Genomic DNA, 26,000 nt, shown 5'->3' on the forward strand with positions numbered 1-26,000 from the left:
TCAATCTTCCTATTAGCCCTCCATATTACGGAAACTGCAGGGAACGCCCCCTTTACACCAGCCCTTCAAATCTGTCTTCCTCTCTGCACCTCCCTCAGCCTCCTCTTCTCGCTGCTGACTCCCTCTTTCCCTCCATCCTTCAAGTCCAGCTTCGTTTGTCCTACCTGCTGCTTTCAAATGATCACACTTTCCCTAAAGTTTTCTGCTGATTCACCTCCAACTCAAAGTTAACATTAGACTTTCCTTGGGCAAGGGCGTAAAGGATGGAGATGGACAGAGAGAGAAGTATTGGTGATGCTGCGGGTAGACCGTGGTGGGGGTAGCAGCACTTTGGGTGGTATGTTTCCTGCGAGGGTGGGACACAAAGCCCCCAGTGTTCAGGCAGGCCCACAGGAGCTTGTTTTACAACAGGGGAGGGGCGGCCATCAATGGCCAGATGATGTGAACCACCCTGAGCCGCTTCACAGTGACAAACAGCCCCTCCAAGCAGACCCCCACCTCCTCCTCTTTTCTGCTTTCTCCCATCGCCTCCCTCCTTCCCTCCACACATTCTGTTCTGTTGGACCAAAACCAGGGCAGCAGAGGGCATGCAACAGCACCGCAGCTCAATGGACTGGAAATGAGGGGACACATGCCCCCTCACACACAAATACACAGCACACATACTCAAAATTTCTCACAAACATAATGGGCATACATGCATACACTCACATGCGCAGACACACACAGGAACAGAAACTATCTGTCTTTCTTCTCCTGATAAGGCCTCAAGCATCTTGCTGGAACATTAATTGGTATTAGTTTAATTAAACCAGAGTGGCCCTTACTTGTCTTCCTCTCTTCATCCTCAAAAAGGAAAAATAGCTTGATGACAGCATAATTGCAACAGAATTGAAGGAGAGCTGAGAGTGTGTTGAGTTGCCAAGCGGGCCCAAAAATCCTCCCCCTGTTCTCAAGCTTCATGGACCCCACGGCCCTGGGTTGGGTTAATCCTAACCCCATCCCATTCATTATTCACTTGTTTTATAATTTAAACCAACTGTATATTTGAATACAATACACATTTTTTATAGGCTCAATACAAAAATACAATTCTAGTGCTGGTTCCATGGTATCAGAATTTTGGATAGTCATCATGCAAACATTAATTGGTCGTGTGACACAGGCTGGGGAATTTGGCACAACAGGCAGCCAAGTGACAGTACTCTGATTCAATGGAAATTACAATTGTCAGATTGACAGCATTCAATCTAACATTTTTTTGGGGGGGGCAACCATATTCCAAGGGATGCTGGTGACACTCTATGCCCTCCTTCTAGCCGCGCCCTTGGCCGCGAGAGACCTGTCTGGAAAATATAACCAAATGTAATTCCAAGAATGTGAACGAACAACCAGTGCTATCATTTTTCTGATGATAAGGGTTTTGGCTGTAAGCAGGCAAGGAATGAAGTAGCCTAGCCTGGCCTACAGAAATCTTCAACCATGTAACGGTAAACCTTTCCTTGTGTATACACTTTTCACATTTCTTTCACTCTAAAGACTGCTACACAAAAAAAATCAATTTTCAGGTCAGGGATAGGCATCACCCTCATAACAACCTGCAACTCAGCTGGTCAGCAGTGGGATAGTAATAAAGTAGTCAAGACCCTTTGTTAGGGATGATGAGCTTGTGTATGTGTGAGGATCAGGATGGTAGTGAGAGTAAAGGAATGTAACTCAGCCTCTCAGTCCCTCCATATGACGCTAATTGCAGCAGAACGGGGATGGCCTGGGCTGCTTGTGTACATCATTGTTATTCCTCAGCCTATTGTCTGCGGGCCTTTTGACAATTGCCATCTGAATGAGGACCTGTTAAGCCTGGCAGATCCCCATCATTAGACCCCTTTACACCCGTTGTGATGAAGCACTGAGGATACTGTAGGGCTATCAGTGACTTACAGCAGGACTGAGGCCACGTCCACAACAACCCATACCTTTCCATTCACACAAAGCCAGCATCTCCCACCTTTCAAAACATTTTTTTTATTTTAAACCTTTTTTATCACACACTGTTCTCCCTTTCCTTTTTCCAAACTTTTAAAATTACACAAATTAAACAATGTGATACAAATATCCATTGATCAGACACTCGGCCTTCTGAGCCTTTTAGTCATTAAAAATAAAGAAAGAACATTTTAATGTAAAAAAAAAAAGCTTTCAAAGCAGTTTTCCGGTCCAACAATGTCACAAATGCTTGAAGACTATCAACCAAATTACATTTATTTCAGCCGTCTGATCAAAAAGTAGACCATGTGTTACAATTTAGGCAAAACTCAAGCATTAAATGTCATGTAAGCCCAACAATATCATGTTTTGTACTGTTACAGTTGCCTGGCAACAAAAATAGGTTTCAATTAAGAGAGACTTTACTTAGGGTGAACAAAAAATGTATAAATGTAGTGGGCAGTGATGCCATGGTTAGTGCAGGAATATTTCTCCTGGTGACCAGACACTGATGGTGTTGGTGAAAAGGTGAAGAGAGTGGGCTAAAGATCTTGATGATAGGATGTGGAGCAGGACTTCTGATAAGCTTAGTGAAAGGACCCTCAACATGTTGAGAACTGGATGGGAATGGGTTGGAGGAGGGTCACCCTGAGTTTTTTGAAACGACACACGGACAGCAGCAGACAGAACAGATTTTTGAAGTTTGACAGCAACAATATCGACTTAGGGATATTGTGGCAAAATCTGGGTGGTTTAATTTTCAGTGAGCGATAGTCCGCTGATAGAGTAGAAGCCACAGAGCGAGAGATTTGTGAATGAATGAGAGCGTAAAGCAAGTCTTCCTGACTGAACTTCCACTATACTTCATGTGTTGGTGACAACACCGGTATTGTGAGTTCAACAACCAGAAAGACAGGGATTCAAATATCATCACTACATCTATATTACCTTACACAATTATACTACATGTTTTGCAGGATTGTTCCACTTACATTGATAAACAATAGTTGGAGAAAAAGTGATTCAAAAGTGAAATTTCACAATCAAATTATGCTGAAAAACTTTTAAAACTGTTTCTAAATCCTTTCACAACCTTTTAACCTGACGACATCTGACAGCATCACTCCAGTGAACGTGACACTTTTTTGTCCACCCATGTTTGGTCGTACATACGTATACTATAGACACAAGCCGCCAGCTGGCCTGCTTAGGGTCTAGTCCTCCGTCTCTCTAAAACAAGCATCTGGAGGCCCGGAGAGTGAATACAAGTGTGAATATATTCATCCCCATGCTGCTTTGTTAAATTTCTGGGCGTAAAGCCGTTGTACCCCTGTGCCCTCCTGGGTGACCCCTGAGGATCAGAGACCAGGTTGTCGAAACATTTGTAACATTTGGCCAAAGCAAATCTCAGGCTGCCTGTTGAATTGAAGCTCAGACCAAAGAGGAGAAGAAAAAAAATCCCCCTGGAACCCTCAAAACACACCCTACTCTGGACCAGGACCCCCCCTCTCGTTCCTTATCCCTCACACAACACACACTCACACACACTGAGCATGGAGGCTCAACCCCTCACAACCTCCAGGAAATCCCCTTTATCTTTTCCCAGCCAGATGGGGCCGCTGGAATAATAGCCGAAGCCCAATGAGTTCCATTCAATTTGTCATGCCGTCTAAAGGAGCTTGTAAGCTTCCCATTTGCAGTTATGTTATAGTAACCATGGGAGGCTCTGCAGTGTTAGGACTTAATTACCTCCTAATAGCTGTTGTAGAGATAAAGCCTCCTTCCAGCATAACCTAACACTGTCCAGCCCCTGAGACACAGAGGACCGAAGACTCCCTCTGCAGCCAGGATTCTCATGGTTCATCATGAGTTAGCTGGCCTCCTCTTGAGAGGAGATAGCTGACTGGTCACCATGCAGATGAGATTTTTGCAGTCAGAGACATTGGAAGCCTATTTCTGATGATCTCAGGTCAGGTAGAGCTGTAACTGTTTGCATAATACTAACAGTAATTTTGTATTTAAAGGACATTTTAAGATTTATTTGTCAGTCAGTCCACTTGGGTCGGAATTATACCAACAACTATTAGATGGATTCCCATTGTGAACTATGATACAGACATTCGTGGCCCCCATAGGATAAAGCCTTGATTCTGGTTGCTCTGACATTTCCTCTAGCGCCACCATGAGGTTCACAGGTGTGGTTTTGAGTGAAATATCCACTATTAGAGTGGGTTGCCATGAAATGTAGTACAGACATTCGCGGTCCCCTCATGATGGATTTAAATAACTTATATGATCTCTTCAGATTCCCTCTAGCTCCGTCATCAGGTCAAAACGTAATCCGTCTACAATTTGGTTTATGACCTAACAAACTAATGACATTACCATCGGCCTCAGCTGCAAATTGTGTTAAGTTTTTAAAGATCCTTTCATGGCATTTTAGGCCTTTACTTATGGCAAGACAGCTTGGACATGAAAGGGGAGAGAGAGGGGGAACGGCATGCAGCAAAGAGCTGAAGGTCAGAACCAAACCCGTGGCTGCTACATCAAGGACTGAGCCACCGTATATGGGCGTGCGCCATGATGAGCAACACAGGCGCCCACTTTGTGTGTAGCGCTAACACAAAATGGTGAACATGTGACATCATCAGCATAAGGATGTTAACATTTTCATTGTTACTGTCTTCATGGCGTCTTGTTGTTTCTGTCTGTAAATGCTGATCTGTCCTAATGTCTTGCTGTTTCCTGTTCCTCTGGTCTCAAAGCATCTTGCCAAAAAACTCCAATTGAAAAACAATGACTATGAGGTTTAAGTGCTGAGTTAAGGGTGTTTTATACACAGAACCCCCATTTTAGGACAATGCAGCAAGTCAATGAGAACAAACCAATTTTTTCTCAAAGTGCTGATATTGTGAAAGAATTACATTTTCTGGGATTTGGGGTGTTATTTTGTGTGTCTGGTGCAAACTTGGAAAAAACTAACCATGCTGTTTTGAGTGAGATGCAGGTTTCTGAATGTCCTCTGCCTTCAGTCTGCAGGTGAGCTGTTCAAAATCTCCATGGCTTCCTACGTCACTGGCCGAGACAAGGTGGCTAAACGTAGCACATGCTAGCGCTAGCATGCTAGTTTGTTCTCAATGGCAAAACACTGCTATAACACACACTAGTTCACCATGAGCTACAAAAGACCTACTTACATGTCCCTGTGCTGCAGGTATTCCACAAGCGTGCCCTCGTTTAGAAGAAGTCTCCCAGCTAAACCTTGTACTGACCAAAGTTGGAGAAAGTTATCTAGCTGATGTGATCTTACCTAGCTACTGTGTATGTGCAACTCCCAACAAAGATAGTATAGAAGTGAGATGTCTCACTCTGTAGCTAAAACAGAGACATAAACACACAGAGTGAAAACAGGATCTACGGTACAACAAAATATGGTGTTTTTTGAAAATGAAACCATGTAAACCTATTCTGGTACCTCAAAATACAGGTATGAACCTGAAAATAAGCACAATATAGGCGCTTTAAATGTTACGTAGGAGTGGTTTAAGAGATTTGGAGGCGTCCATCAATTTTCCAATTTATTGCGACTTGGATCTCTGCAGTGTGAAGTTAAAATTTCACCACAAACACATTTCTGCAGTTAAGAGAGTTCACTGAACACAATTTAGAACACTTGTATGAAGAAACATCCCAGAAAGAAGTGTATATAATAAAAAAACACAAGTAAAACAACGACAATTTCCCTAAGAGGGATTCATAAAGTATATCACGTCTTCCGATGATTGTGGTAAGTATTGCATTATTGCATTACTCAGGACACATAGTGGTCCTATGGTGACTGGTTTTCCTGAATTATATTCTGGGATTACTTTTGTGTTACCAAAACTGATTTTCTGTTTGTGAACTGGTGTCTTTTGGATATTTTCCTCCTCGTAATGGGTAGGTACTTTGGGTCTTTTCCTGCATTTGAACTTGAAACATGAGGCACCTAAATTATCTGAATTTGTTGACTTAGCATAAAGGCATGCCATCATGGGGTCTAAAACACACACACACACACATACACACACGCACACACACACACACCACACACACACACACACACACACACACACAGACACACAGACACACACACACACACAGACCACACACACACACACACACACACACACATACACACATGCACACACACACACACACACACACACACACACACACACACACACACACACACACACACACACACACACACACACACAGTATCTTCCACAAATTATGTCCTTGTTCAACTAGTTTGCATTTGCAAAATATGTTTTGTAGGAAACCTACATCACATACAGGATCCCATACATATTCAGCTCTGCTTTTCCTGTACTGGCACTTAACTTTGTCATTAAATGTACAGTACATTGTTAGTGCAGGAAAGCTGCGTGTGAATCTAACTAGGCACGATAAAAACACACACAGTAACAGCAGTGGTGGTGGCAGGCGGCATCTCACGTTCCTCACTACAGATTTCAACAAAAGCGTGAATTTTGCTTAATTTTGTTCCAAGACTTCGCAGAGAAAGGGATCGAGGGGGAGAGCCAGGACGTTATTCATGTCTTTCAGTTAATTTGGCCTCAGCCGGTCAACTCCCAAGACAGAAAGAGAAACCTTCTCTCGTGTTTTTACACCCTCCTCTCTTTTCTACTTTTTTGTTCCCTTTCTTTTTCATTTTGGAGGCAGATTAGCAGGATTAAGTATGGCTCACATATGCTCCTCCTCACTATTGGTATTCACCACGGCACCGGGCCTACCGCCACCCAGACTGATGGACAGAGGGAGAGAGAGGGAGGGAGAAAGTAAGAAGATGATGGTGGTGAGGAGTGTAGTTGGTGAGAGTCAGAGTTGGAGGGGAATAGGAACTGTTAACACCCCTCCCCACATACATTTGTCTACTTTGAGTTTAGGGCTGTTTTCTTCAGTTTGGGTTGTTAAAGCCGTTAAAGATACAATCAAACTTTTATTTTCAACAATAGTGGTTCCAACTGATTTTGTCTGTATTTATTCTCCATGTTTTAACATGACAATGGCCCTGTGCACAAAGTCCAGGTCCATAAAGAACTGCTTCTCCCAGTTTGTTGTGGAAGATACTTGACTGGTCTGAGCCCTGACCTCAACCCCATCCAACACATTTGGGATGAACTGGAACCCAAACTGTAAGCCAGATCTTAGCACCCAACATCGGTGTCCTCATCAAATGTAAATGCACCATATTTATATATATCTTTTCTAGTCTTAACAACTACTCAAAGCGCTTTTACATCATACAGGAAACATTCACCATTCACACACACATTCATGCACTGTACAAGGTGCCACCTGCTCATCAGCTACACACACACACACACACACACACACACACACACACACACACACACACACACACACCACTCCGATGCACAGCAACTCGGGGTTCAGTGTCTTGCCCAAGGACACTTCAACGTGGGACTGCAGGGCCAGGGATTGAACCACCAATCTTCCAATTGGCAGGCAACCGCTCTGCCACTGAGCCACAGCCGTCCACATTAACACTCTTGTGACTGAACGGTTGGACTGAATGGGAGTGAATCCCTGCAACCAGGTTCCAAAATCAAGTGGATGCTGTCAGTGTGAAGCATCAGATACATGTTGTAGGAATCATGAGTGTAATGTTTTTTTTTAATTTATTTTCTAACATGAGAGCAAATAATTGTAGGCTGAGTTCAGGAATATTCTTGCATGATTCAAATACACTGAGTTTGTGTTAAATGGAACTGAAGGCTCTCTCTACTTTTTCAGATTCTTTCCACCCTCGTTTATCTTATTTATTATTTAGACTATGCGTTGCTCCTGTCCAGAGCAGTGCTGTTGTCTAGCAATCTGGGAAATATTTCTGGCCAAACATGATGTAACTATGCTGCAAACTGCTGGATGGATTGGCATTACAGTGCTGGCATCTAAAACGTACAAGAAAATTGTTTTCTCAGATTGGGTGAAAACTTTTAACATCTGTGGTTGATTGACGTCTGCTTTGAATTTTGGCATTGACATATCACAGTGAGAAAATTCACCACTTTTAGGTAAAACATGTATTGTGTTTTAATGGCTAAAAGCATAGTTCTATCTTATGATAATCACAGGTTAATTTCATAGAGCTTCTCAACCTTTGTTTGGGACCCTACAGGATATTCTTAAAGTTGAATTAAAGTTTGAGATTTAGGTTAGAATCAATTATAGGCTATTTGATTGTATTTCCCCAGGCTTTTGAATCACAAAAATATGGTGTTGTGCCATGAAATGGTAAGAAACTCTTTCTGATTATAATCTGTAGTAAAGTATTAGAATATTATTTAATATTTCTAAAAAAAACTGTGAGGCTTAGACTACCATAACGCCTCCATTAGTCCTGATAGATGCCAGTAATTGTACTGACTAATTGTAGTAGGTCTAGAAGGCTAATGATGCATGCATGAATGTGACAGGAACCCATGAAAAAGAAAGCCTGTAGTCTGTGTTTCTCATTGTGAATCCGGTGCAACAGTGAGAGTGTGGGAATGTCTAATGACTGGTGGCACAGATACAAACCTCCTGATTTAAAATGCCACTTTAACCGCCTTCATTACCATACTCTTATTCAGACTAACGAGAGTAAACACGCGCAGGCAACGGACGGAGAAAACAAGCACACATAACGATGAGGAAGAAAGGGGACAGAGTGTGTGTGTGTGTGTGTTAGTGTGTGTGTGCGTTTGTGTAATGACCTTGATTTTGTGACGGACCGATGTGACAACTGACTGACGGTTGCGGGAAAATATTCGTTTCTGATTGGCTAGCAAGTGACGTTAAAATGGAATGTGACCCCACTGCTAAACCAACGTTCTACACTGCAACCACCACGACAGCAAAATGTCTTAATACTAAACTAACTAATCACAGATGGACAGACAGACAGACAGACAAATATATAGATACATACATGCTTACATACATACATACATACATACATACATACATACATACATACATACATACATACATACATACATACATGCTACATACATACATACATACATACATACATACATACATGCTTACATACATACATACATACATACATACATACATACATACATGCATACATACATACATAGGCCTACATACATGCATACATGCATACATACATACATACATACATGCTTACATACATACATACATACATACATACATACATACATACATGCTTACATACATACATACATACATACATACATACATACATACATACATCATACATGCATACATACATACATACATACACTACTACATACATACATACATACATACATACATACATACATACATACATACTACATGCATACATGCATACATACATACATACATACATACATACATACATACATAAACACAGAGATAGGCTACATAGAGAAATAAATGATGAACAAGATTTTGAACATATTTAGATACCTTCTATTGAGGACATTTTAATTAATTAAAAGCCTCTAAATAATAAGCTAAAATATAAAGGTAAAATGTTTTGGTCCTATGTGCTATATAGCCAGGCTATAGGCTATATATTATTTTTGTGTTTCAAAACTACCTAAACGAAAAGTTTCTGATAAAAAAAATGGCAATTTTTTTAATTAAAATCCACCTTTTAAGTTCACCCTAGCCGAGTCTGTAGAATAAGTTATTAAATTAACGTTATTCTCAAAACTTTGTATTTAAAAAAACATTATATATATCTATATTCCAATAGGCTCCAGAGAGGATATCCCGAGCCCAGACTTAGAAACAGATACACTTGTAGAGGCAATTAGCGCTGATTGCGTGTGACTGCACACTACAACTCATATTTGGGGACAATGCTGCTGTCAGTTTGAGTTACGCCCGAGAGCAAATCACCGGTCTGGGTCCTTATGTCTGTCACAGGCCGTCTGAGCGCCGGCAGCAGGCCGCACTGCTATCGCTCACGGCGGACTAATTGAAATGTTACGGATCATAACCGTTAGAAACAATTTTGCACACTTCATTAATTAACGTTAAAGATGCGTTTAACGACAGCTGCTGGTCGACAGCGGGTAACAACGGAAAACACCATATTAACACTAAAACTGCAAGCAGGAAACATATTGCGCTGCCTATTAGGCTTCGATCCGTTAGTACCTACTGTTCATTTGAAGGGACGATGTGATTTAATGGTCGGATAGGCTGCAGCCCGGAGGGTTAAATAGGAAAGATACAAATAAATGAAAGATTAGGAACGAACTTTAAAAAAACAAAAAACAAATATAGGCGTAAATATTGGATTGATAAATAACAATTATAGGACGTTAAATCAAAATAAAAAACCTGAGATGTTTTTAAAAGTTATGTTGTCACAGTTTCGGCACAAAAAACGAATTAATTATGATATAGCCTTGTCATTGAAAAAGAGGATTGGTTAATTTTATTACGGTCAGGTTCTAAATACAGACACATTATTCACCTAGAAGAGGCTGAATGTGGCTTAGTATCTGTGTTATTATAATAAAATCCATCCACACGCAGGCCAACATTTAAACAAGAAGGGGCCATATGTAGGACGGAGTGTGTCTGATTTCACTTAATGCTGTGTGTTGGTAATTACATCAGGCTGGAGGACCCTCCGTTACCCTCCTCCCCCCGCCTCCACCCTCCTCCTCTTCCTCACTGCACGGAGCTGATTGGGCGCGGGGAGGCAGCCGGGACACAAACGGCGTTGTCCTGGTGACCCGGCCTCTGTGCGCTTCAGCCCGCTATAAAAGCCCGCAGTCGCACGCAGGCGTGCCAAATGGGCTGTCAGATGCGATTTGGAGTAACAAGTGGATTTGACGTTTAGGTTTTCTCACCATCGCGCTTGGAAACACTCTTGGTACGTGTTTGATTATTTGTTTTTAGACAAGCTGATGAAAAATTATTCTCGTTTTACACAGATTTGGATGTTCCCTGCTCTGCTTATGCCTGATGCAAGTAGAAATACTGCGCAGAATAGACATGGAAACTCGCTGATCACTAATTACTTATCTGACGAACAAATATCAATATAAAGATAAAATAGGTAAAGCAAATTTGCAAGAAATGTAATTGTAAGCAGTGTTAAAATGGGCTATATTTTTGCAGAATTCAGGATACATTTTTTTTTTTTTTTAGCCTTACATTTTATTAAAGTCTAATTGGTAGCCTTGAATAAAATGTAAGGCTAAAAAAAAAGCCACATTTTCTTTACATAGTCCTACTTTTCTTTACAGTCATTTGGTTTATTGGCTACCAGTAACTGTAACCACCAGAAAGTTGATATTAGGCTATCGTTTGTGGTAAAGGTATGAGATGTGGATTTTGGGGTTCAGCAAATTAAAACGTTTTTTTTCTTCTCTTCAGAGCACTGTAGCTACTGGACCAAGAACATGGACTCAGATACGAGCCGCGTGTCAAGCAGACCCTCATCTCCCGAAGAAGACATTTTCCTGTCCGCCTTAAAGAAGTCAGTGCACGGTTTCTCCGGCGCCGTGTCCTCCACACAGAGCGACTCTCTGTCTGAGATCCCCGGCCTGCGCGGCCTTTCCGCAGACGACGAGGATTCCCTCCTTCGGCTGTCCAAGAAAGACCGGAAACTCCTGTCAGAGAACGAGCTGCAGACCATCCGCCTCAAGATCAACAGCCGCGAGAGGAAAAGAATGCACGACCTCAACGTGGCCATGGATGGGCTCCGTGAGGTCATGCCCTATGCGCACGGACCCTCGGTGCGCAAACTCTCCAAAATCGCGACCCTGCTGCTGGCTAGAAACTACATCCTGATGCTGAGCAACTCACTGGAGGAGATGAAGCGGTTGGTCAGCGAAATCTACGGCAGCAGCGGACACCACGGCGGCTTCCACCCAGCAGCCTGTGGGACTATGACACACGCTGGGCCCGTGCCGGGACACCCGGCGGTTTCACACGCCTCACACCACCCGCTCCTCCCCCCGGCAGTCTCCACCGCCTCGCTGTCCGCGCCTGGCATCTCCGCCGTCACCTCGGTCCGACCCCACCATGGACTCCTCAAAGCGCCCGTTGCAGGCGCGGGGCCGCTGGGCAGCAGTTTCCATCACTGGGGCGTTGGCACCGGGATGCCTTGTCCGTGCAGCATGTGCCAAGTCCCGCCTCCGCATGTGACCAGCATGAGCGCCGTCACTATGCCGAGGCTGGCCAGCGACTCCAAGTGACTCTAAACTAAATGGAGACGAACTTTTTGGGGTTGTTAATGTACAGACTCTCTCCCCACACTATAACTCTTTTTTTTTTTATTTATCTTTGTTGCTGAATCCGTTGTCTCGACGGAGCCAGTAAAGAACATTGAATTTTCTGACTGGGCCTTTGGGGGTTTTGCAACTAACTTAGTGTTTATGGTAATTAACCTCAACTGTAACAGGTGTTTCTTCGCAGAGCTCCAAAAGCGCAACACAACTTCAGCTTACTCCTGGAAGTCTTTGGCCCAGGCATCTGTGTGTCTAGTTATTTAAAGAGCAATCCGTTTGAATCCGTTCTGTGGGCCTGCAGAGGGGAAAGGACCCAAATCAAACCGCAAATATAGAGTGTAAATATGTAGATTAATTATTCTGTTTAAATAGTCGGATAGGCCTATATCATAAATTAGAGTCTGGTTATTGTGTGGGAAGTCTCCCTCCACACCTCACATGTTGCACCTGCTTTGTTCTATCCGTCTTATTCAATGCTTCTGTCCTTATTTTCGGTAGGCTGTCATTCTCTGTCCGAAGCAAACAATGACCACTTGTTTATTTTTTTAATAAAAACATGAAAATGATATTTATTTACTTATTTTGGACGGAAAATTCAGATGAATCTCTGATTATGTTGGGGTTTGAAATGTAAAATAAAGGTGATTAATTGAAAAGGAAAACCGTCTTTGGTGATGTTTTTATAGTTTACACAAAAGGATGAACTGAGCTTGAAAGCAGCACTGAAACATCATCACAGAACAACACTGAACACTGACAGTATTATAGTGAAATACTTTTTACATTCTGAGTCAGGAAGCTAATGCACTTTATGCTTTGAAAAGAAAAACAAATTCCCAATTTCATCTGAAATGGACTTTTATCATAATTATTATGAATTTCAAACACTCAGTGTATCAAAAAAATAATTTTGTTTTACAGTTGAGATGAAATGTGGAAAGGGCTATCTCTTTTTTGGGCTCCATTAAGCTTTGCTTATCTTAGTTCATTAAAATAAAATTTAGATTTAAATAGCTACATTTCAGGATTCTTAGCTTAATGGGAATATATTTGTGATTTTGAGCTAAATAAAATGTAGGCCTACTTGCTTCACAGAAATTCCTTCAGACAGTGTCTGTTCAAAGTAGATTCAAAATACAGCCATAAATATAGAAAATACATTGGTTCTGTCTTGGTTCTTTAGAATTTTTTAATTACTTTAATCTTAACCTAAAATACCCCACATACAATTTTTGATGTCCATCAAATAAATAAATAAATAAAACAAACAACAATTGAGATTAGCTTTTTTTTGTTGTTGATGTAATTGATAAATTAAAGATGTTTTACATAATCTTAATATTTTATGATAGCATTTGTGCCTGCATTTCATGAAAACAACTTGTTCTGACCTCGTGTAGTGCTGAATGATATCAGATAAAAATAAATTCAATGTTTGTGATCCTTCAGTTGTGCAAGTGACTTCAGCATTTCAGAATCAATTACATTTCAAATGCAAACCAAACAGTGAGAACTTTCACCTCTATCTGCAGAATGTATCTGTTGTAATAAAAAAAAAGGATATATTAAAGATATGGAATACTTTTCTATTTTCTGACTTGTATTACAAGTAGACGACCTCTAAAACTCAAATTGGAAACCTCAGCTTTGCAAAACAAGGGTGTAAACAGCTGCTATGGATGCCCACAAAAAGCCAGTGATGAGTTAAGGCCGGTAGACTTTAGGAAAAGGCAGCAGCTGCATAGCAGATTGTGCATGCTGTTGCAATGTTTTCCAAAGGCTTTTGAAGATGGAACGATATGAACTAAATCTTTGAATATTCATGCACGCATTTGTTTATTCGTCTCATTACGGGAATTGAATTATTCAAAGTCCTTCACAATTTTGTAGGACATTTCAGAGAGGAAGAGGTCATTTGGTGCAACACGGCAAAAATACAGTCTATTTAAAGGTAAGCTATGATACAGTCATTCTTTTAAAAGTCTCAGCATGTGGAAACACATATTGCAGAGTAGTACAACAGACACCTAGTTCATTTGCTCTTAAATTCTTATTGCATACTTTTACTATTGTTATGTACAATATGTTTTACCTTTATCACAGCATTCACTTTAACAGCATGTTATGCACTGTTTTTCTCTTAGGCAGATGGTGACACACTAAACAGATCACCAACCAAAGCCAACCACAAAAAAGATTAATTTTCAGCTACCACTATTGTTCATTTGTCCATTTGTTTGTTCAGTTCTGTTAGAGATGGGGCAGAAAGAAATAAAATAGCTTACTGTTCAAACGCTCTCATCAGCAGCCTATTATTTCCCTCAGAAGCTTTCAGGTAATACAAACCTGTTTCAGACAGTTTAAAGGCAGTGGCGCTGCCACGGGGTGGCCGGCGGGGGGGTTAGCCAATAAAACCAGCCTAGCCTATTTGAAGAACAATGAATTGCCCAACAAATGTAATAATTGTAATTTGGAACCCCGACAGTGTATTGATGCATCTTGAATCAACCTGAAGGGAGGGCGAGGGTTATTAGCTACATAAATCAGTAATTTGACACAAAGTGTAGATTTAAAAATGATTTTGTTGGTGTCGGTATTTGACGACGGTGAAAAGAAAACAGGTTACTGAGCTGTTGGCCCCTGACTTTGTGCTCATGTCTCTCTGCAGCTGGCTGATCACCGGTGACTCGCTGCTGCCGAGTTGGGCTTCTGCAGGAGATGGGTGCTCATATTGAGGTTACCCGCCGATTATACCAGTGTCCTGGTCGGGAGGGGTATCGCTGATGAGCACCGCTCTCCAACGGAAGCCAGTTAAGCCAGGTAATGGAGTGTGAGCTAACCGTGGGGCTAACTAATGCTCTGTTTCTCACGGTAGGCCGATCTGCATAGTGCACAGTGCAGAGAAGCAGCAATTAGCTAGGCACTGGTAGCACTACTGCCAACAGTCTGCTATACATGGCAACATATTAAAGATTTTAGTTGCCCCACTGCTAAAAAGTGCAAAAAATGTACAGAAGAGTTTGAGACATGCCAAACAGCCAAAGTCTGAACCCACCCACACAATCCTGAGAAGAGGCGCGATCAGACAGAAGTGAAGTGAAAACACCTGTGTGAGTGCAAATTCATCAATTCAATGTATCAACTCAGGTCAACTCGCACATGGTATTTAGATGCATTGACAAAGAATGTATTTTAGCAAACTAAGTTGCCACTTGCAGCTATATTTTGTTTTTTTTTCTTGTTGTTTTATTGTTAAAATGTTGGCGGTATTTGTTGAGAGAACATGATGTGTAAAACTCATCACAATGAGTGATCAAAAAAGCAGATTTTTCTTTCAAGTCTATCATGTCCTCACCATAGTACAGCCACCAGTTAGTCCCTGTACATACACCTAGACAGTTTGGATAAACAACTCATTCATTTATTCCAAACTAGAAAGTTTCAATAACTTGAACTTTTGGTATCATTTTTGTTTGTTCTATTTAAACTGGATCTGACTGAATATAACAGATGTGTAATACAGAGTGAGAGTTAACACCAAATAATCCATTCAGCTGTTTTGAGAAACAAAAAATCATTTTGACAGCTCATAAAGGCTTGATAATAATTTACATTTGAACATCTGCTTTACATCAGGTGTCTTTGGGTCCATTTGTCAGTGCAAAATGCAGTTAACAGGGATTAAAAAGTATCATGTTGCCAAAATAATTAGAACCCTCCATGACTCCCTTTCATTAGTCTGAAATTCAACACTGTTCTATAACTTGAATATGTTGGAACAGCAATTCGTAACTTTGCTGGTCAAGAAGTCGTGATTACACAACAAACACCATCCAATAATAGCAACAGGTATGTTGATATGGCGCATTAAAGAAGTGAATGTTTCACCACAAGCCTCCAGAACAGCTTCACTGCTCCATCAAGCGATTTTTATAGGTTGTTCGATTGCATTTTTGATTCTCCGTCGACCATGGAGGCATGCGACAAAACAAAGTTTCTTCACAAATTCAAAACAACACTCAGTAAGTAATTTATATACAAATGGTCATTTTGCGATTGAAGGATATCTCTAAGGGCCTAAACCCTGACCACACATCAGATGCAAGATGTGAAGCCCAATCTTTGGTTTTAAAGTTGTGCGCCTTGTATGCTTTGCCAACCTTCCACTCCCACGCCAACAAAACTGTCATGTTTCTGCGCTCATTTATTACGTTTCTTCGTATTCCTATTCTCATTTAATGTCAGTGTAAGTTCCAACATAAGACGATAACATGTTGTCTTATGTTGGAGACATTTTGGAATAAGTTGATGCAATCACCCAAATTTTTCTATCATTTACCCATATAAACAAGTTAAAAAAACACACTGGCTTTGTTGCATCTTTTCAGCTTAACACACTGGCCAATAGCAGCTGGGCTTCCCATCCCTGGGACTGGATTTGAATAAACAGCTCCTTATCCACTGTTGGTGGCAGGCTGACTTATCCGTTGTTGCCGAGAGTGTGAGGTTGCTTCTGTGACAGTTTAAATATTCATAACTTTGGACAGAAGGGGAGCATCAGTCTTACACTGTTGTAACTGGATTTAAACCGTCCTAAAACACTGCACAGATGTACACCCATTCAGCTCCTCGCAACATGTTGTGTTAGCTGAAAGGATTAAAGATTTGGGAGATGCATCAAAGGTGGCGGAATAACAGAAAGAGAAACAGAGTCTATGATGCAGCAAAGGAGGAATAAGAGAGAGAAGATAAACAAACAGAGAAGCTGTCAGAGACAAAGGCAGGATTTAACACTTACAAGGGAATAGATGGAACTCTAAGGTGAATATGAGACCTCAGAGGTCACTCTTTCCCATGGCACTGATGTGTACTCCAGCTCAGTTCATCTGCTCACTCTCAAACACCATTACACTAAACACACAATAAAACACTGACTGTATTGGTAAGACTAGCAACAAGTGGTAGCTTAACTGAGCTGTTTCTTTGATTCGTTGACAACTTTTTGTGTAGTTTTTTATTGTGTTAAAGAATGAGTCTGATGCTTTGGGAAATATGCATGTTTCACTTTCTTGGCAAAAGTTAGACGAGAAGAAATATTCCACTTTCCCATTTGTCTGGAGAATATGAATCTACAGCCAGAAGCTAAATCTTGCTGTGCAATTTCAACAAGGACGTGACATGCTAATTGTTGAGCTTCAGAGGTGCTGGCAGGTGGATTTTATGATTTTATGCTCCTTAAATTCAATTGATGATTAGTAAGCTCAACGTATTTGGTTTATAACTTTTTTAACTGGACCCATGCAGAACAGTTATGTTGCCTTGGTTTGATTTGCAACACATCTCACAACCAAAGTTTGCAACAGGGCTGCTACGTCAGAAGAAGAACTTCAGTTTTAGTTTTTACTGCACACTGACTTCCCCAATGTGATGTGACTTTCACAATGAGATACCTGTGGGTAAAAATCTGAGGTGCAGGTACTTTGTTCCAAATTCATCAGGATATTTCTGCAACGGTAGAAACTAAATAACTTCTGTTTGTGTGTCTGTTCAACAATCTATGAACAGCAGCAGATGAACTCCTCGATCGGGTGGATCAATGTGTTTTAGTAAAAGCCCAGAAGGACAAAGACAGAAGGGAGTGAGGGTAAAGGAAAGCAAGAGAAACAAAGCGAAAGAGCAGAAGATCCATTGAGTGTGTTTTTTTGTGACAGAAGAATCGTCCCCAGTGGCTTTGAAAAGAGGGATAATCCTGTCAAGTAAGCAGACCTTTGGATATTCATGACTGGCCGAGCGGCTCCGCGGACTGAAGGAGGACACAGTCAGGATGGGATTAGACATCAAAGTGAATCTGAGGGGTGCAGGACTAGGACATGAATCAACCAAAGCAGAAACACAGAGGTCTCACAGGGATGTGCCGGGGGCCAGCGGGGACCAGTTGTCCGATGGGTGGACAGCATTTTGAATGACTCCAGGATCAGGGCATCCTAAATGCACCGTAAACCCAGATTTAGTTGTAATTAAACTTTTTAGCTGTCACTACTTATTCTTTCATGTTTTGTTAAAACTATGTTTATTGCTAAATCACATTAGTTGTTTGCAATAATCAGCTTAAGTATGAAGTGCACATATCATATTAAGCACAGATAACTAAGGACTTTAAAGGAATACAGCACCTCATTTGGACTTTAGCTTATTCACTGTATCCCTCAGAGTTAGATAAGTTCTCACATACCCTTCTCATCTCTGTGACGTAACTCTGTCTGATGCACCCCCCGCTAGTCTAATTCACCACAGACGCTGGAGATAACCAGCTCCAACAAGCTTACTCTTCCCAATAAGTGACAAAAAACGTCAACATGTTCCTTTTTACATGTTGTGATTTGTATAGTCACAACCTGTACAAATTACAAGGTCACATGAGACACAGGAGTCTTCTAACCATATACTGTACATACTGGGAACTATTCCCAGAAGGCAAAGCTCTCATAAAGGAAATTACATATTTATCTGAATTATTTATTTAGTAGTAGGAAGTAGCCTAATGTATTTGTTTCTTTGCATGTTTAAAGCTATAGTGTGTAGTTTCTGTCACTCCCACGAGGAGTTCTAAGTAGTGACACGTGACAAAACTGTCAGTGCATCCACATGATACAAGCCTTCCGTGATTGCGCTCCACCCCCACCCCTCCTCCATGCAGTTGATAGTAGCCAAAGAGGACACAGATGATTAAAAAAACATGATGACTCTTCAGAAGAGATCATCTTCTCTCAATTTTCTGCACACAAAGCTTCCCAGACAACACAATCTTCTGAACACACTGAGAAATACAGAGAGAGTTGTGTGGAGCTGAAGCAGTCTTTATTTGCTTTATATCAACTCATTTGGCAATGGCTTGAATGTAACTGATGTTTATCAATATCAAAAAGTTATGCACTAAAGCTTTAACTTAACGTGCTTATTTTAGATAACATGACTCCAGAAAAAAAGAATTTATGTTCACTAATGATTTTTTGTGATGACTACGAATGTAAACTTGATTTGTCCACCGCTCTGTGTTAATCAGTGTTAACGCGTCACTGTAATGAGATTACAGTTTTCTGTCGTGCAGCAATGTACTGCATTACTGCTGATAACTCAGTAATCACATTACAGTTACTTGTCAAATGATTATTGCATTGCTTGCATTACTGGGTCTTCAACTATTGGCATTACGTGAGGAAAAAATGACAAATCAAAAAGTCATTTTCTTGTGTATTTTTGCCACCATAACCCTCATTAAAGTAGACAAAACAAATATGTCAGAGCCTCAACATCCAATCTAAATTTCAGTTGCTAAAGACCCCCGGACCCTGAGGGACACCGAAGCTTGTGAAAAGAGCATGTTGGCTACACCTGCCAAGCAACCAAGACTGTATTCAACAGCAGGTAAACCAAGTGGATATAAGTCGGCATGTGGCAGCATACATAGCAAAGGAAATGCTGCCTGTTTTGACAGTGGAATCACCGTCTTTCAGAAACATACGGGGCAAAATATAGATAATGAAGAGTGGATGGCCGCCAGTACATCTTGACAAATGTTGTGCTGATGTTTACAACTTTGTTGTCAGCTTTGTGGTATTGTAGAGAATAAAAGACAGATCTTGTGTATGTCCTCATTGTAAAAAGGATTTGTGTTAATCTGGGCATGTATAAGGTTTGACTTTATATTGTTATTTGGCTAGTAAGTTATGGTGCATCTCAGGAGATGTTACAGAGTAACCCAAAACTAATGTAACAAGTTACTTTCAGCAGTGAGTACTATAGGAAAGTAAGGCATTACTTTTTATCAAAAGTAACTAGTTATGTGTGACCTTAGTTGTTTATTATTAAAATCTGTGTTGCCCGTTCGCAAACTTTCACAAACCTTTTTCATGAATATTTACCAACACCATCAATTCCAAGTGTTACTTTTGGCTTGACATTTTGCATTTGTATTCGCATGAACTGGGGTAGACGCTCCATAATCATGCGCCATCTTGAAATACATTAGCTTGTAAAGGACATGCAGGACATACTGCTCCGCCTTTTGCGTTTTTGCTGTCACATGATAAACTCACAGGTTTTTCCTACACATTTGACCTTTAATACAACTTGACTTGTTCAGTTTCACCTTGTGTAAAAACTTAGACGGTTTAAGGCAACAAGTTTCCCTGCAAATTTCTAGTAGTCAACTAATACAGGATAATTTTGTGCCTTTCAAGAGAGTGATATAATGTGGTGTGTGCACCTGCCCCCATAACCTGAGAAATGTAGAGTTTATACATTTTAAATTTAGTAATAAAGTAAGTTATCATTAATGTTATCCTTCAGTCTGTTGAGCTGCTGAGGAGTAGCATATTGATCCTTTGTCCGCACACATTTTTGTGCTTTTGGTCTGGGCCTGTCTGTTATGATTTGGACTATGACAACGCCCTCATGCACAAAGCCAGGTCCATAAAGAAATAATTTTCGCATTTTTGGTGGAAGAACTAGACTGATCCGCACAGAGAACTGACCTCATCCCCATCCAACACCTTTGGGATGAACTGGAATATCAACTGTGAGCCAATCCTTTATCGACCAACATTAGTGTTGGACCTCACCAATGCTCTAATGGCTGAACGGGAGCGAATCTCTGCAGCCAGGTTCACAAATCTGGTGGAAAGCCTGAAAGTGGAGGCTGCCAAGACGCAGATTAATGCTCATGGATTTGGAATGATATGTTTAACAATCCCAAATGGGTGTAATGTTAGGGGATCCACATACTTTTGGCCATGTAGCATATGTAGCCATGCTCTCAATTACGCTGCACTCTCTCTCTCTCTCTCTCATACCACACACACACACACACACACACACACACACACACACACACACACACACACACACACACACACACACACACATATAGAAGCTCAGATTTCATTAAAGAGGTAAATGCATATGTGTGTATATTGTGTGGATGACGTCCCATATAGTTTGCTCACCATGCCCCGCTCATGTCTGTCCCCTTTAAGTGGCCTTGCTCTGACTGCTGCTAGCAGCTGGGATGTTTGGACAAAAGAAATCACAGTATTCAGGGAAACTAAAGTGAGGTTGGGAAACACACAGACGCAGAATGAACAAGATAAGGAAATGTTGGTCAAAGTTTTCCAGTTCTAAGTCTGTTGTCAGCAGAACTTTATTGCTAAACATCAACAAGCAACCCTGTCTTCTATAAATGTTTGTTTCCATACAACTTAAGCACATCACATTTGGAGGGAAACACATTTTCTCCTGGATTACGTTGTTTTGAACATGTCATCGTACCACCGACAAGTGCAAGTTGTGAAACGTTCACTTAAACACGTGGTTAATGTTTGACAAAAGTATTGGTTAGGTTGACAAAAAGATGATGGTTTGGGTTAAAATTAGTACGTTTGCTGCGTATTTCACACTGGATGCCCATGTTTTCTTGACCCATTCATACATCCGCTCCGACCTCCTTGCTATGCAGATCATGTTATTAGTATTCTTGCTTTGCCAGACCCTCCTCCAAAGTGCACTGGGCGGTGCTAAACTCCACTCAGAGCCGCTGAAAAATTGTTGTGCAAGAGAAAAATCCGATTGGACAGATAGTCTAGCTAGCTGTCTCCATTTACCCTGCAGAGATCTGAGGAGCAGTCAAAAATAGTCCTCATGAATCCACCATATTTAAAATTCCTACAAAAAGAAAGCGGAAGGAAACAGAAAATACATGCATCCAGCGGAATGCGAAGGATTACAGACTGTTATTAGCAACATACTAACTGTCTTACTACTTACATTTTCCACAAGGCTTCAGTCTTTCTTGGTTTTAGTGGTTATGCCAGTCCGATGTGACTATTTCAGCCTCCACAGCAGCCATGCTACCATGAGATGTTTTAATAATTACAACCCCAATTTGTCAAGTTACTGAAGCCTGCTATCATGTTGCACTGTAACATATGTCTGCTCTCTGAATTGTTGTGTCTCTTGGGGTTCCCTGTTTCATAAATCAAATTAGCACCGTAGTCCACATGTCTGTCATCTGATTTCTTTCTCTTTTTTCTTTCTTTTTACGTCTGTATTCAACAATTTCATTAATAAAAGGGTAAACAAAACAAATCACCTGCTTTCACACTATTAGTAGTTAACAGTCCTCAGTGGGAGGCCAAGTCATGAGTTTGGACAACATCTGTGACAAACCTGCTGCAGTTTAATTAGAGTGGAGGCTGAATAGAAAGGGAGAGTGGTGGCTGCTTCAGTCTGATCTCTCAGGTCTTAGTGGGGATTTTAATGTGCTGAGAGGCTGTGAGGAGCATGAGCACAGTGGGAGGTGAATGAGCTGCAGAAGTAGGAGGAGGAGGTTGTAAGGCATAGCGGAGAGATTCTTGGCTGTCTAAAGGGGAGGAGGGGGGTTGTGTGTGTGTGTGTGTGTATGTGCGTGTGTGTGTGTGTGTGTGTGTGTGTGTGTGTGTGTGTGTGTGTGTGTGTGTGTAATACAGAGTGTATAGGCTGACAGATGTGGCCATCAACTCCTGAAAGAATCATCTTACATCCACTGCATCCATCTGCCAACATGTTGTGGCAATATTTTGTGAAATCAGAATGCCATGAAAGAAGTGGTAGAAAAGATTTTCCAACATGAACAGATCACTTAAACCTTTGAAACTCTGCAAGTGGGTGCAAACTTTGGTTGTGCAATAAAGCACAAGTAAAGAAAAAAATGTATTGAGGGTTTTACCTCAAGACCTTTTTTCATTAATCATCTCCTGGTTTGACATTGTAAGTAAACATATATTCATTATTTTCAGATTTTTTTAAATTTATCTACAAATAAGGGGAAATGTAGGGTGACATTTGGGTGTTTAAGAATTAAAGATGAACAAAGATCATAGTTATAATAAAATCACATCATAAAAACTTTGTGGTAGAAAGAGAAAGGTCGGCGGGTGGATGGGTGGGGGTGCACCAAACTCAAAGTTTTCTTCCCCAAGAAAAGTTTTCCTTCATCCATTGATCCCATTGCTATCCATTCATTCACGGCGTAGCAAATTAGAGAATTTAGCAACAGATACCTTTTCTCCCAAGCGGTGTCTTTCCCTCAGCGCTCCGGGGTCAGCTGGAAGATGTGATCCCTGCAGCGTGTCCTGGTTCGGCCTCGTGACTTCATCCCAGCTAGCCGAGCACAAAACATGTCCAAAAGGTGTCCAGGGACAATCCCAACTAGGCCGTGTCCAAAAACGTGAATAACATCCCAAATTTGCAATAGGTTTGATAGTGCTGTACACAGAAAGGCTTAACATGTAACTGCAGATACCACACACCCAGTTGTCTCACTGAGGGTAACAAGGTGCTCTCCAAAGTAATTGCAGAGATCCTGGAAGGTGTTAGTGGGGCAAGAAAGAAGAGCAGTTAAATAATCTGGCAGGTTGAAAACAAGGCAACAGTTTATGTAAAGAATCTAAAGCACTTATAGCTTTAAACAAAAAATGAGTGCACTGCAAGAACAGCAGGTCAATGTTAAAACTGTTCCACATAAGTTTGGCTAACCTGGAGTTTTGTCTGTAACCTGTCCGATCATGTGACTGCTTGTGTTTCTTACATCTGACTTATATTAGCTATGTCACATGAGGTTTACTGATAGACATGACTGACAAAAATAAAGAAAATAAAATAATCCCAAATTTCAATAACCCAAATGTAACTTAAAATAATAAAGAAAAAGGTTTGTCAGAGTTTGTAGCAGAGAGTCAAAGTTTTGTCATTCAAGTTGAGACTATTGCAAAGATTGAACTTCCACTGCTAAAAGAAATGTATGCCAATGGATCCCAGAGATGAGCCGAACATTTCCACCATGCGGGCATTTTTTGTTGTCGTCTCTTTATTTTGCATCAACGTATTCAATGCGTGTTCCCCCTTCCCTGACTAAAATGCTTCACTTTCAGAAGTCTAATTTCTGAGACGTGTATCTCATCCATCATACTGCTGTGAGCATTCACGTTAACTGTGACTTTGGTCTTGCTGCAACGCCCTCCATACAGCTGGGCATAACCTCTGAAAACCCACCCATGGCCTTGTAGTGCTAATAAAAACCCCAAAGACCTCAATCGCTTAGTGAGAAGAAGAAGACGGCTCTGTGTTACTTTGGACAAGGATTCCTGTGGAAGTTTAGTGTCTGTGAATCCATCATTGTCACAGTTAAATAGGATCGGGGGTGTTAAGGATACTTTGTGGGGGACGGTTTAACTAACACTTTCCCATTAGCAGCCACCCTACAAATCCCTGGTGGCATTGTTTCAGAGAGGAACATCTGCTACAACAATACACAATCATAGAGCTGGCTTATGTTTGGGGTCATTTTAAATGACCGTAAGTAAGGAGAGGTTAGGGTGTTTTGGTTTGACTGTTGCAAACAAATCAATTTAAAACTTTATATATACATATATATATATATATATATATATATATATATATATATATATATATATATATATATATATGTATATATAAATATATAATAATGTATGAGGACTTCAAGGCTTTTAATTTAAAAGTTACACATCGAGATCTTGCAAAAATACATCAAACACAACAACAGAAGCAATACATGTCAGGGCAAAAAAAGTGTCAGTGGAGCACTTAGCAACTTGAAATATGAATGTGGCAAATGTCCATCTGTATTTAAACAACCGCGACCAACTTGGCGTGTGCAGCTATTGAGAGTGAAGCATTTAGGCTCTCTTTCACAATGGGCCCGAGGGCTAAAACCTTACACCCCTCCCACCTTCATTATCCCTGCCACACTATGATCAGCACCAAATGCCGACTATCCCAGGCCAGTGCTCACAAAGCATGCTGGGAAGGACAATAGCAGACCTTCAGCCGATTGGTTCCACCTTATTAACAGCTTGTAATCTTCTCATGTCTTTGGCCAGGCCTCACAGAGCGGGAGTTAGGGCAAATAGACGAGTGTGTCCTCCGTTTCTTCTTTGATGCAGGGCTGCCTTTTCCTCTCTGAAAAGTCTCGTTCTGTTGTAATTCCATTGTTGCAGCTGCACCTGTTTGCCCGCAGGGACACATGGAGAAAATCAGTCACTGGCAACTGTTAATTTCTCATTAGACTCTTTCTGCACATTGTAAACAGAAGACAGTATGGGATGTAAAGCCCAGAGCAGGTGCAGCCCCTTTAACAGTCTGGTGAACTACCTTGGAGAGTTACACATATGCAGTTTCCAAAAAAAGGATTTTGTCGAGTTTGATTGCAACTCCAACTAAATGAATTAGCTGATTTTCTCTCTGAGAGAGTCTGATTCAACATGCAAACTTCTTTTGGTGTTATTTTAAGGTTTGATTTTGGTACTTAACAGTGGTTGGATGGGAGTTTTAAAATGGATAAAAGAGCAACTGGAGAAATCTTTTAACAGTCAAGTAGTTTTCATGGGTTTTGTTTACCAGCAGATTATCTGTGCACTTTCCTCTGCATTGTGTTACAGAAGGCTGTCATCAGTCACTTCTTTGAATTAATAATCAATAAATTAAGAGGGGACTTGACAGACGCAGGAGCGGTGTGTTTTCTTTTCCTTGTTCCAGTTAAAAGTCTAGCCGCTCATTTTGAACCATTTGGAGTCATGGAAAGGGGAAAGGGTCCACCACGTTTACAGAGAATTACAGAAAGGTGATAAAGCAACCAGATAATGA

At 40.9% G+C, this 26,000-nt stretch overlaps 1 protein-coding gene and 1 long non-coding RNA gene across 2 annotated transcripts; one reads left to right on the forward strand and one right to left on the reverse strand.

The window, feature by feature from the left end:
* Window positions 1-7,921: 7,921 nt before the first annotated feature.
* On the reverse strand, window positions 7,922-18,345 carry LOC116698288 (uncharacterized). Its single transcript, XR_004334175.1, has 3 exons — window positions 18,283-18,345; window positions 8,926-8,929; window positions 7,922-7,934 (listed from the first exon to the last, which is right to left on the reverse strand). It is a non-coding gene; the product is annotated as an uncharacterized LOC116698288 (long non-coding RNA).
* olig2 (oligodendrocyte lineage transcription factor 2) lies at window positions 10,821-12,939 on the forward strand. The gene is made up of 2 exons (XM_032530124.1): window positions 10,821-10,918; window positions 11,425-12,939. The coding sequence occupies exon 2, from the start codon at window positions 11,451-11,453 to the stop codon at window positions 12,246-12,248; it is 798 nt and encodes a 265-aa protein (XP_032386015.1). The 5' UTR covers window positions 10,821-10,918; window positions 11,425-11,450; the 3' UTR covers window positions 12,249-12,939.
* Window positions 18,346-26,000: the final 7,655 nt, after the last annotated feature.

This window comes from Etheostoma spectabile, chromosome 11, assembly GCF_008692095.1.
Source record: "Etheostoma spectabile isolate EspeVRDwgs_2016 chromosome 11, UIUC_Espe_1.0, whole genome shotgun sequence".
NCBI lineage: Eukaryota > Metazoa > Chordata > Actinopteri > Perciformes > Percidae > Etheostoma > Etheostoma spectabile.

Excerpts from the sequence above, each read along its gene's own strand:
- olig2 (XM_032530124.1), top strand. The coding sequence starts at position 11,451 with ATGGACTCAGATACGAGCCGCGTGTCAAGCAGACCCTCATCTCCCGAA.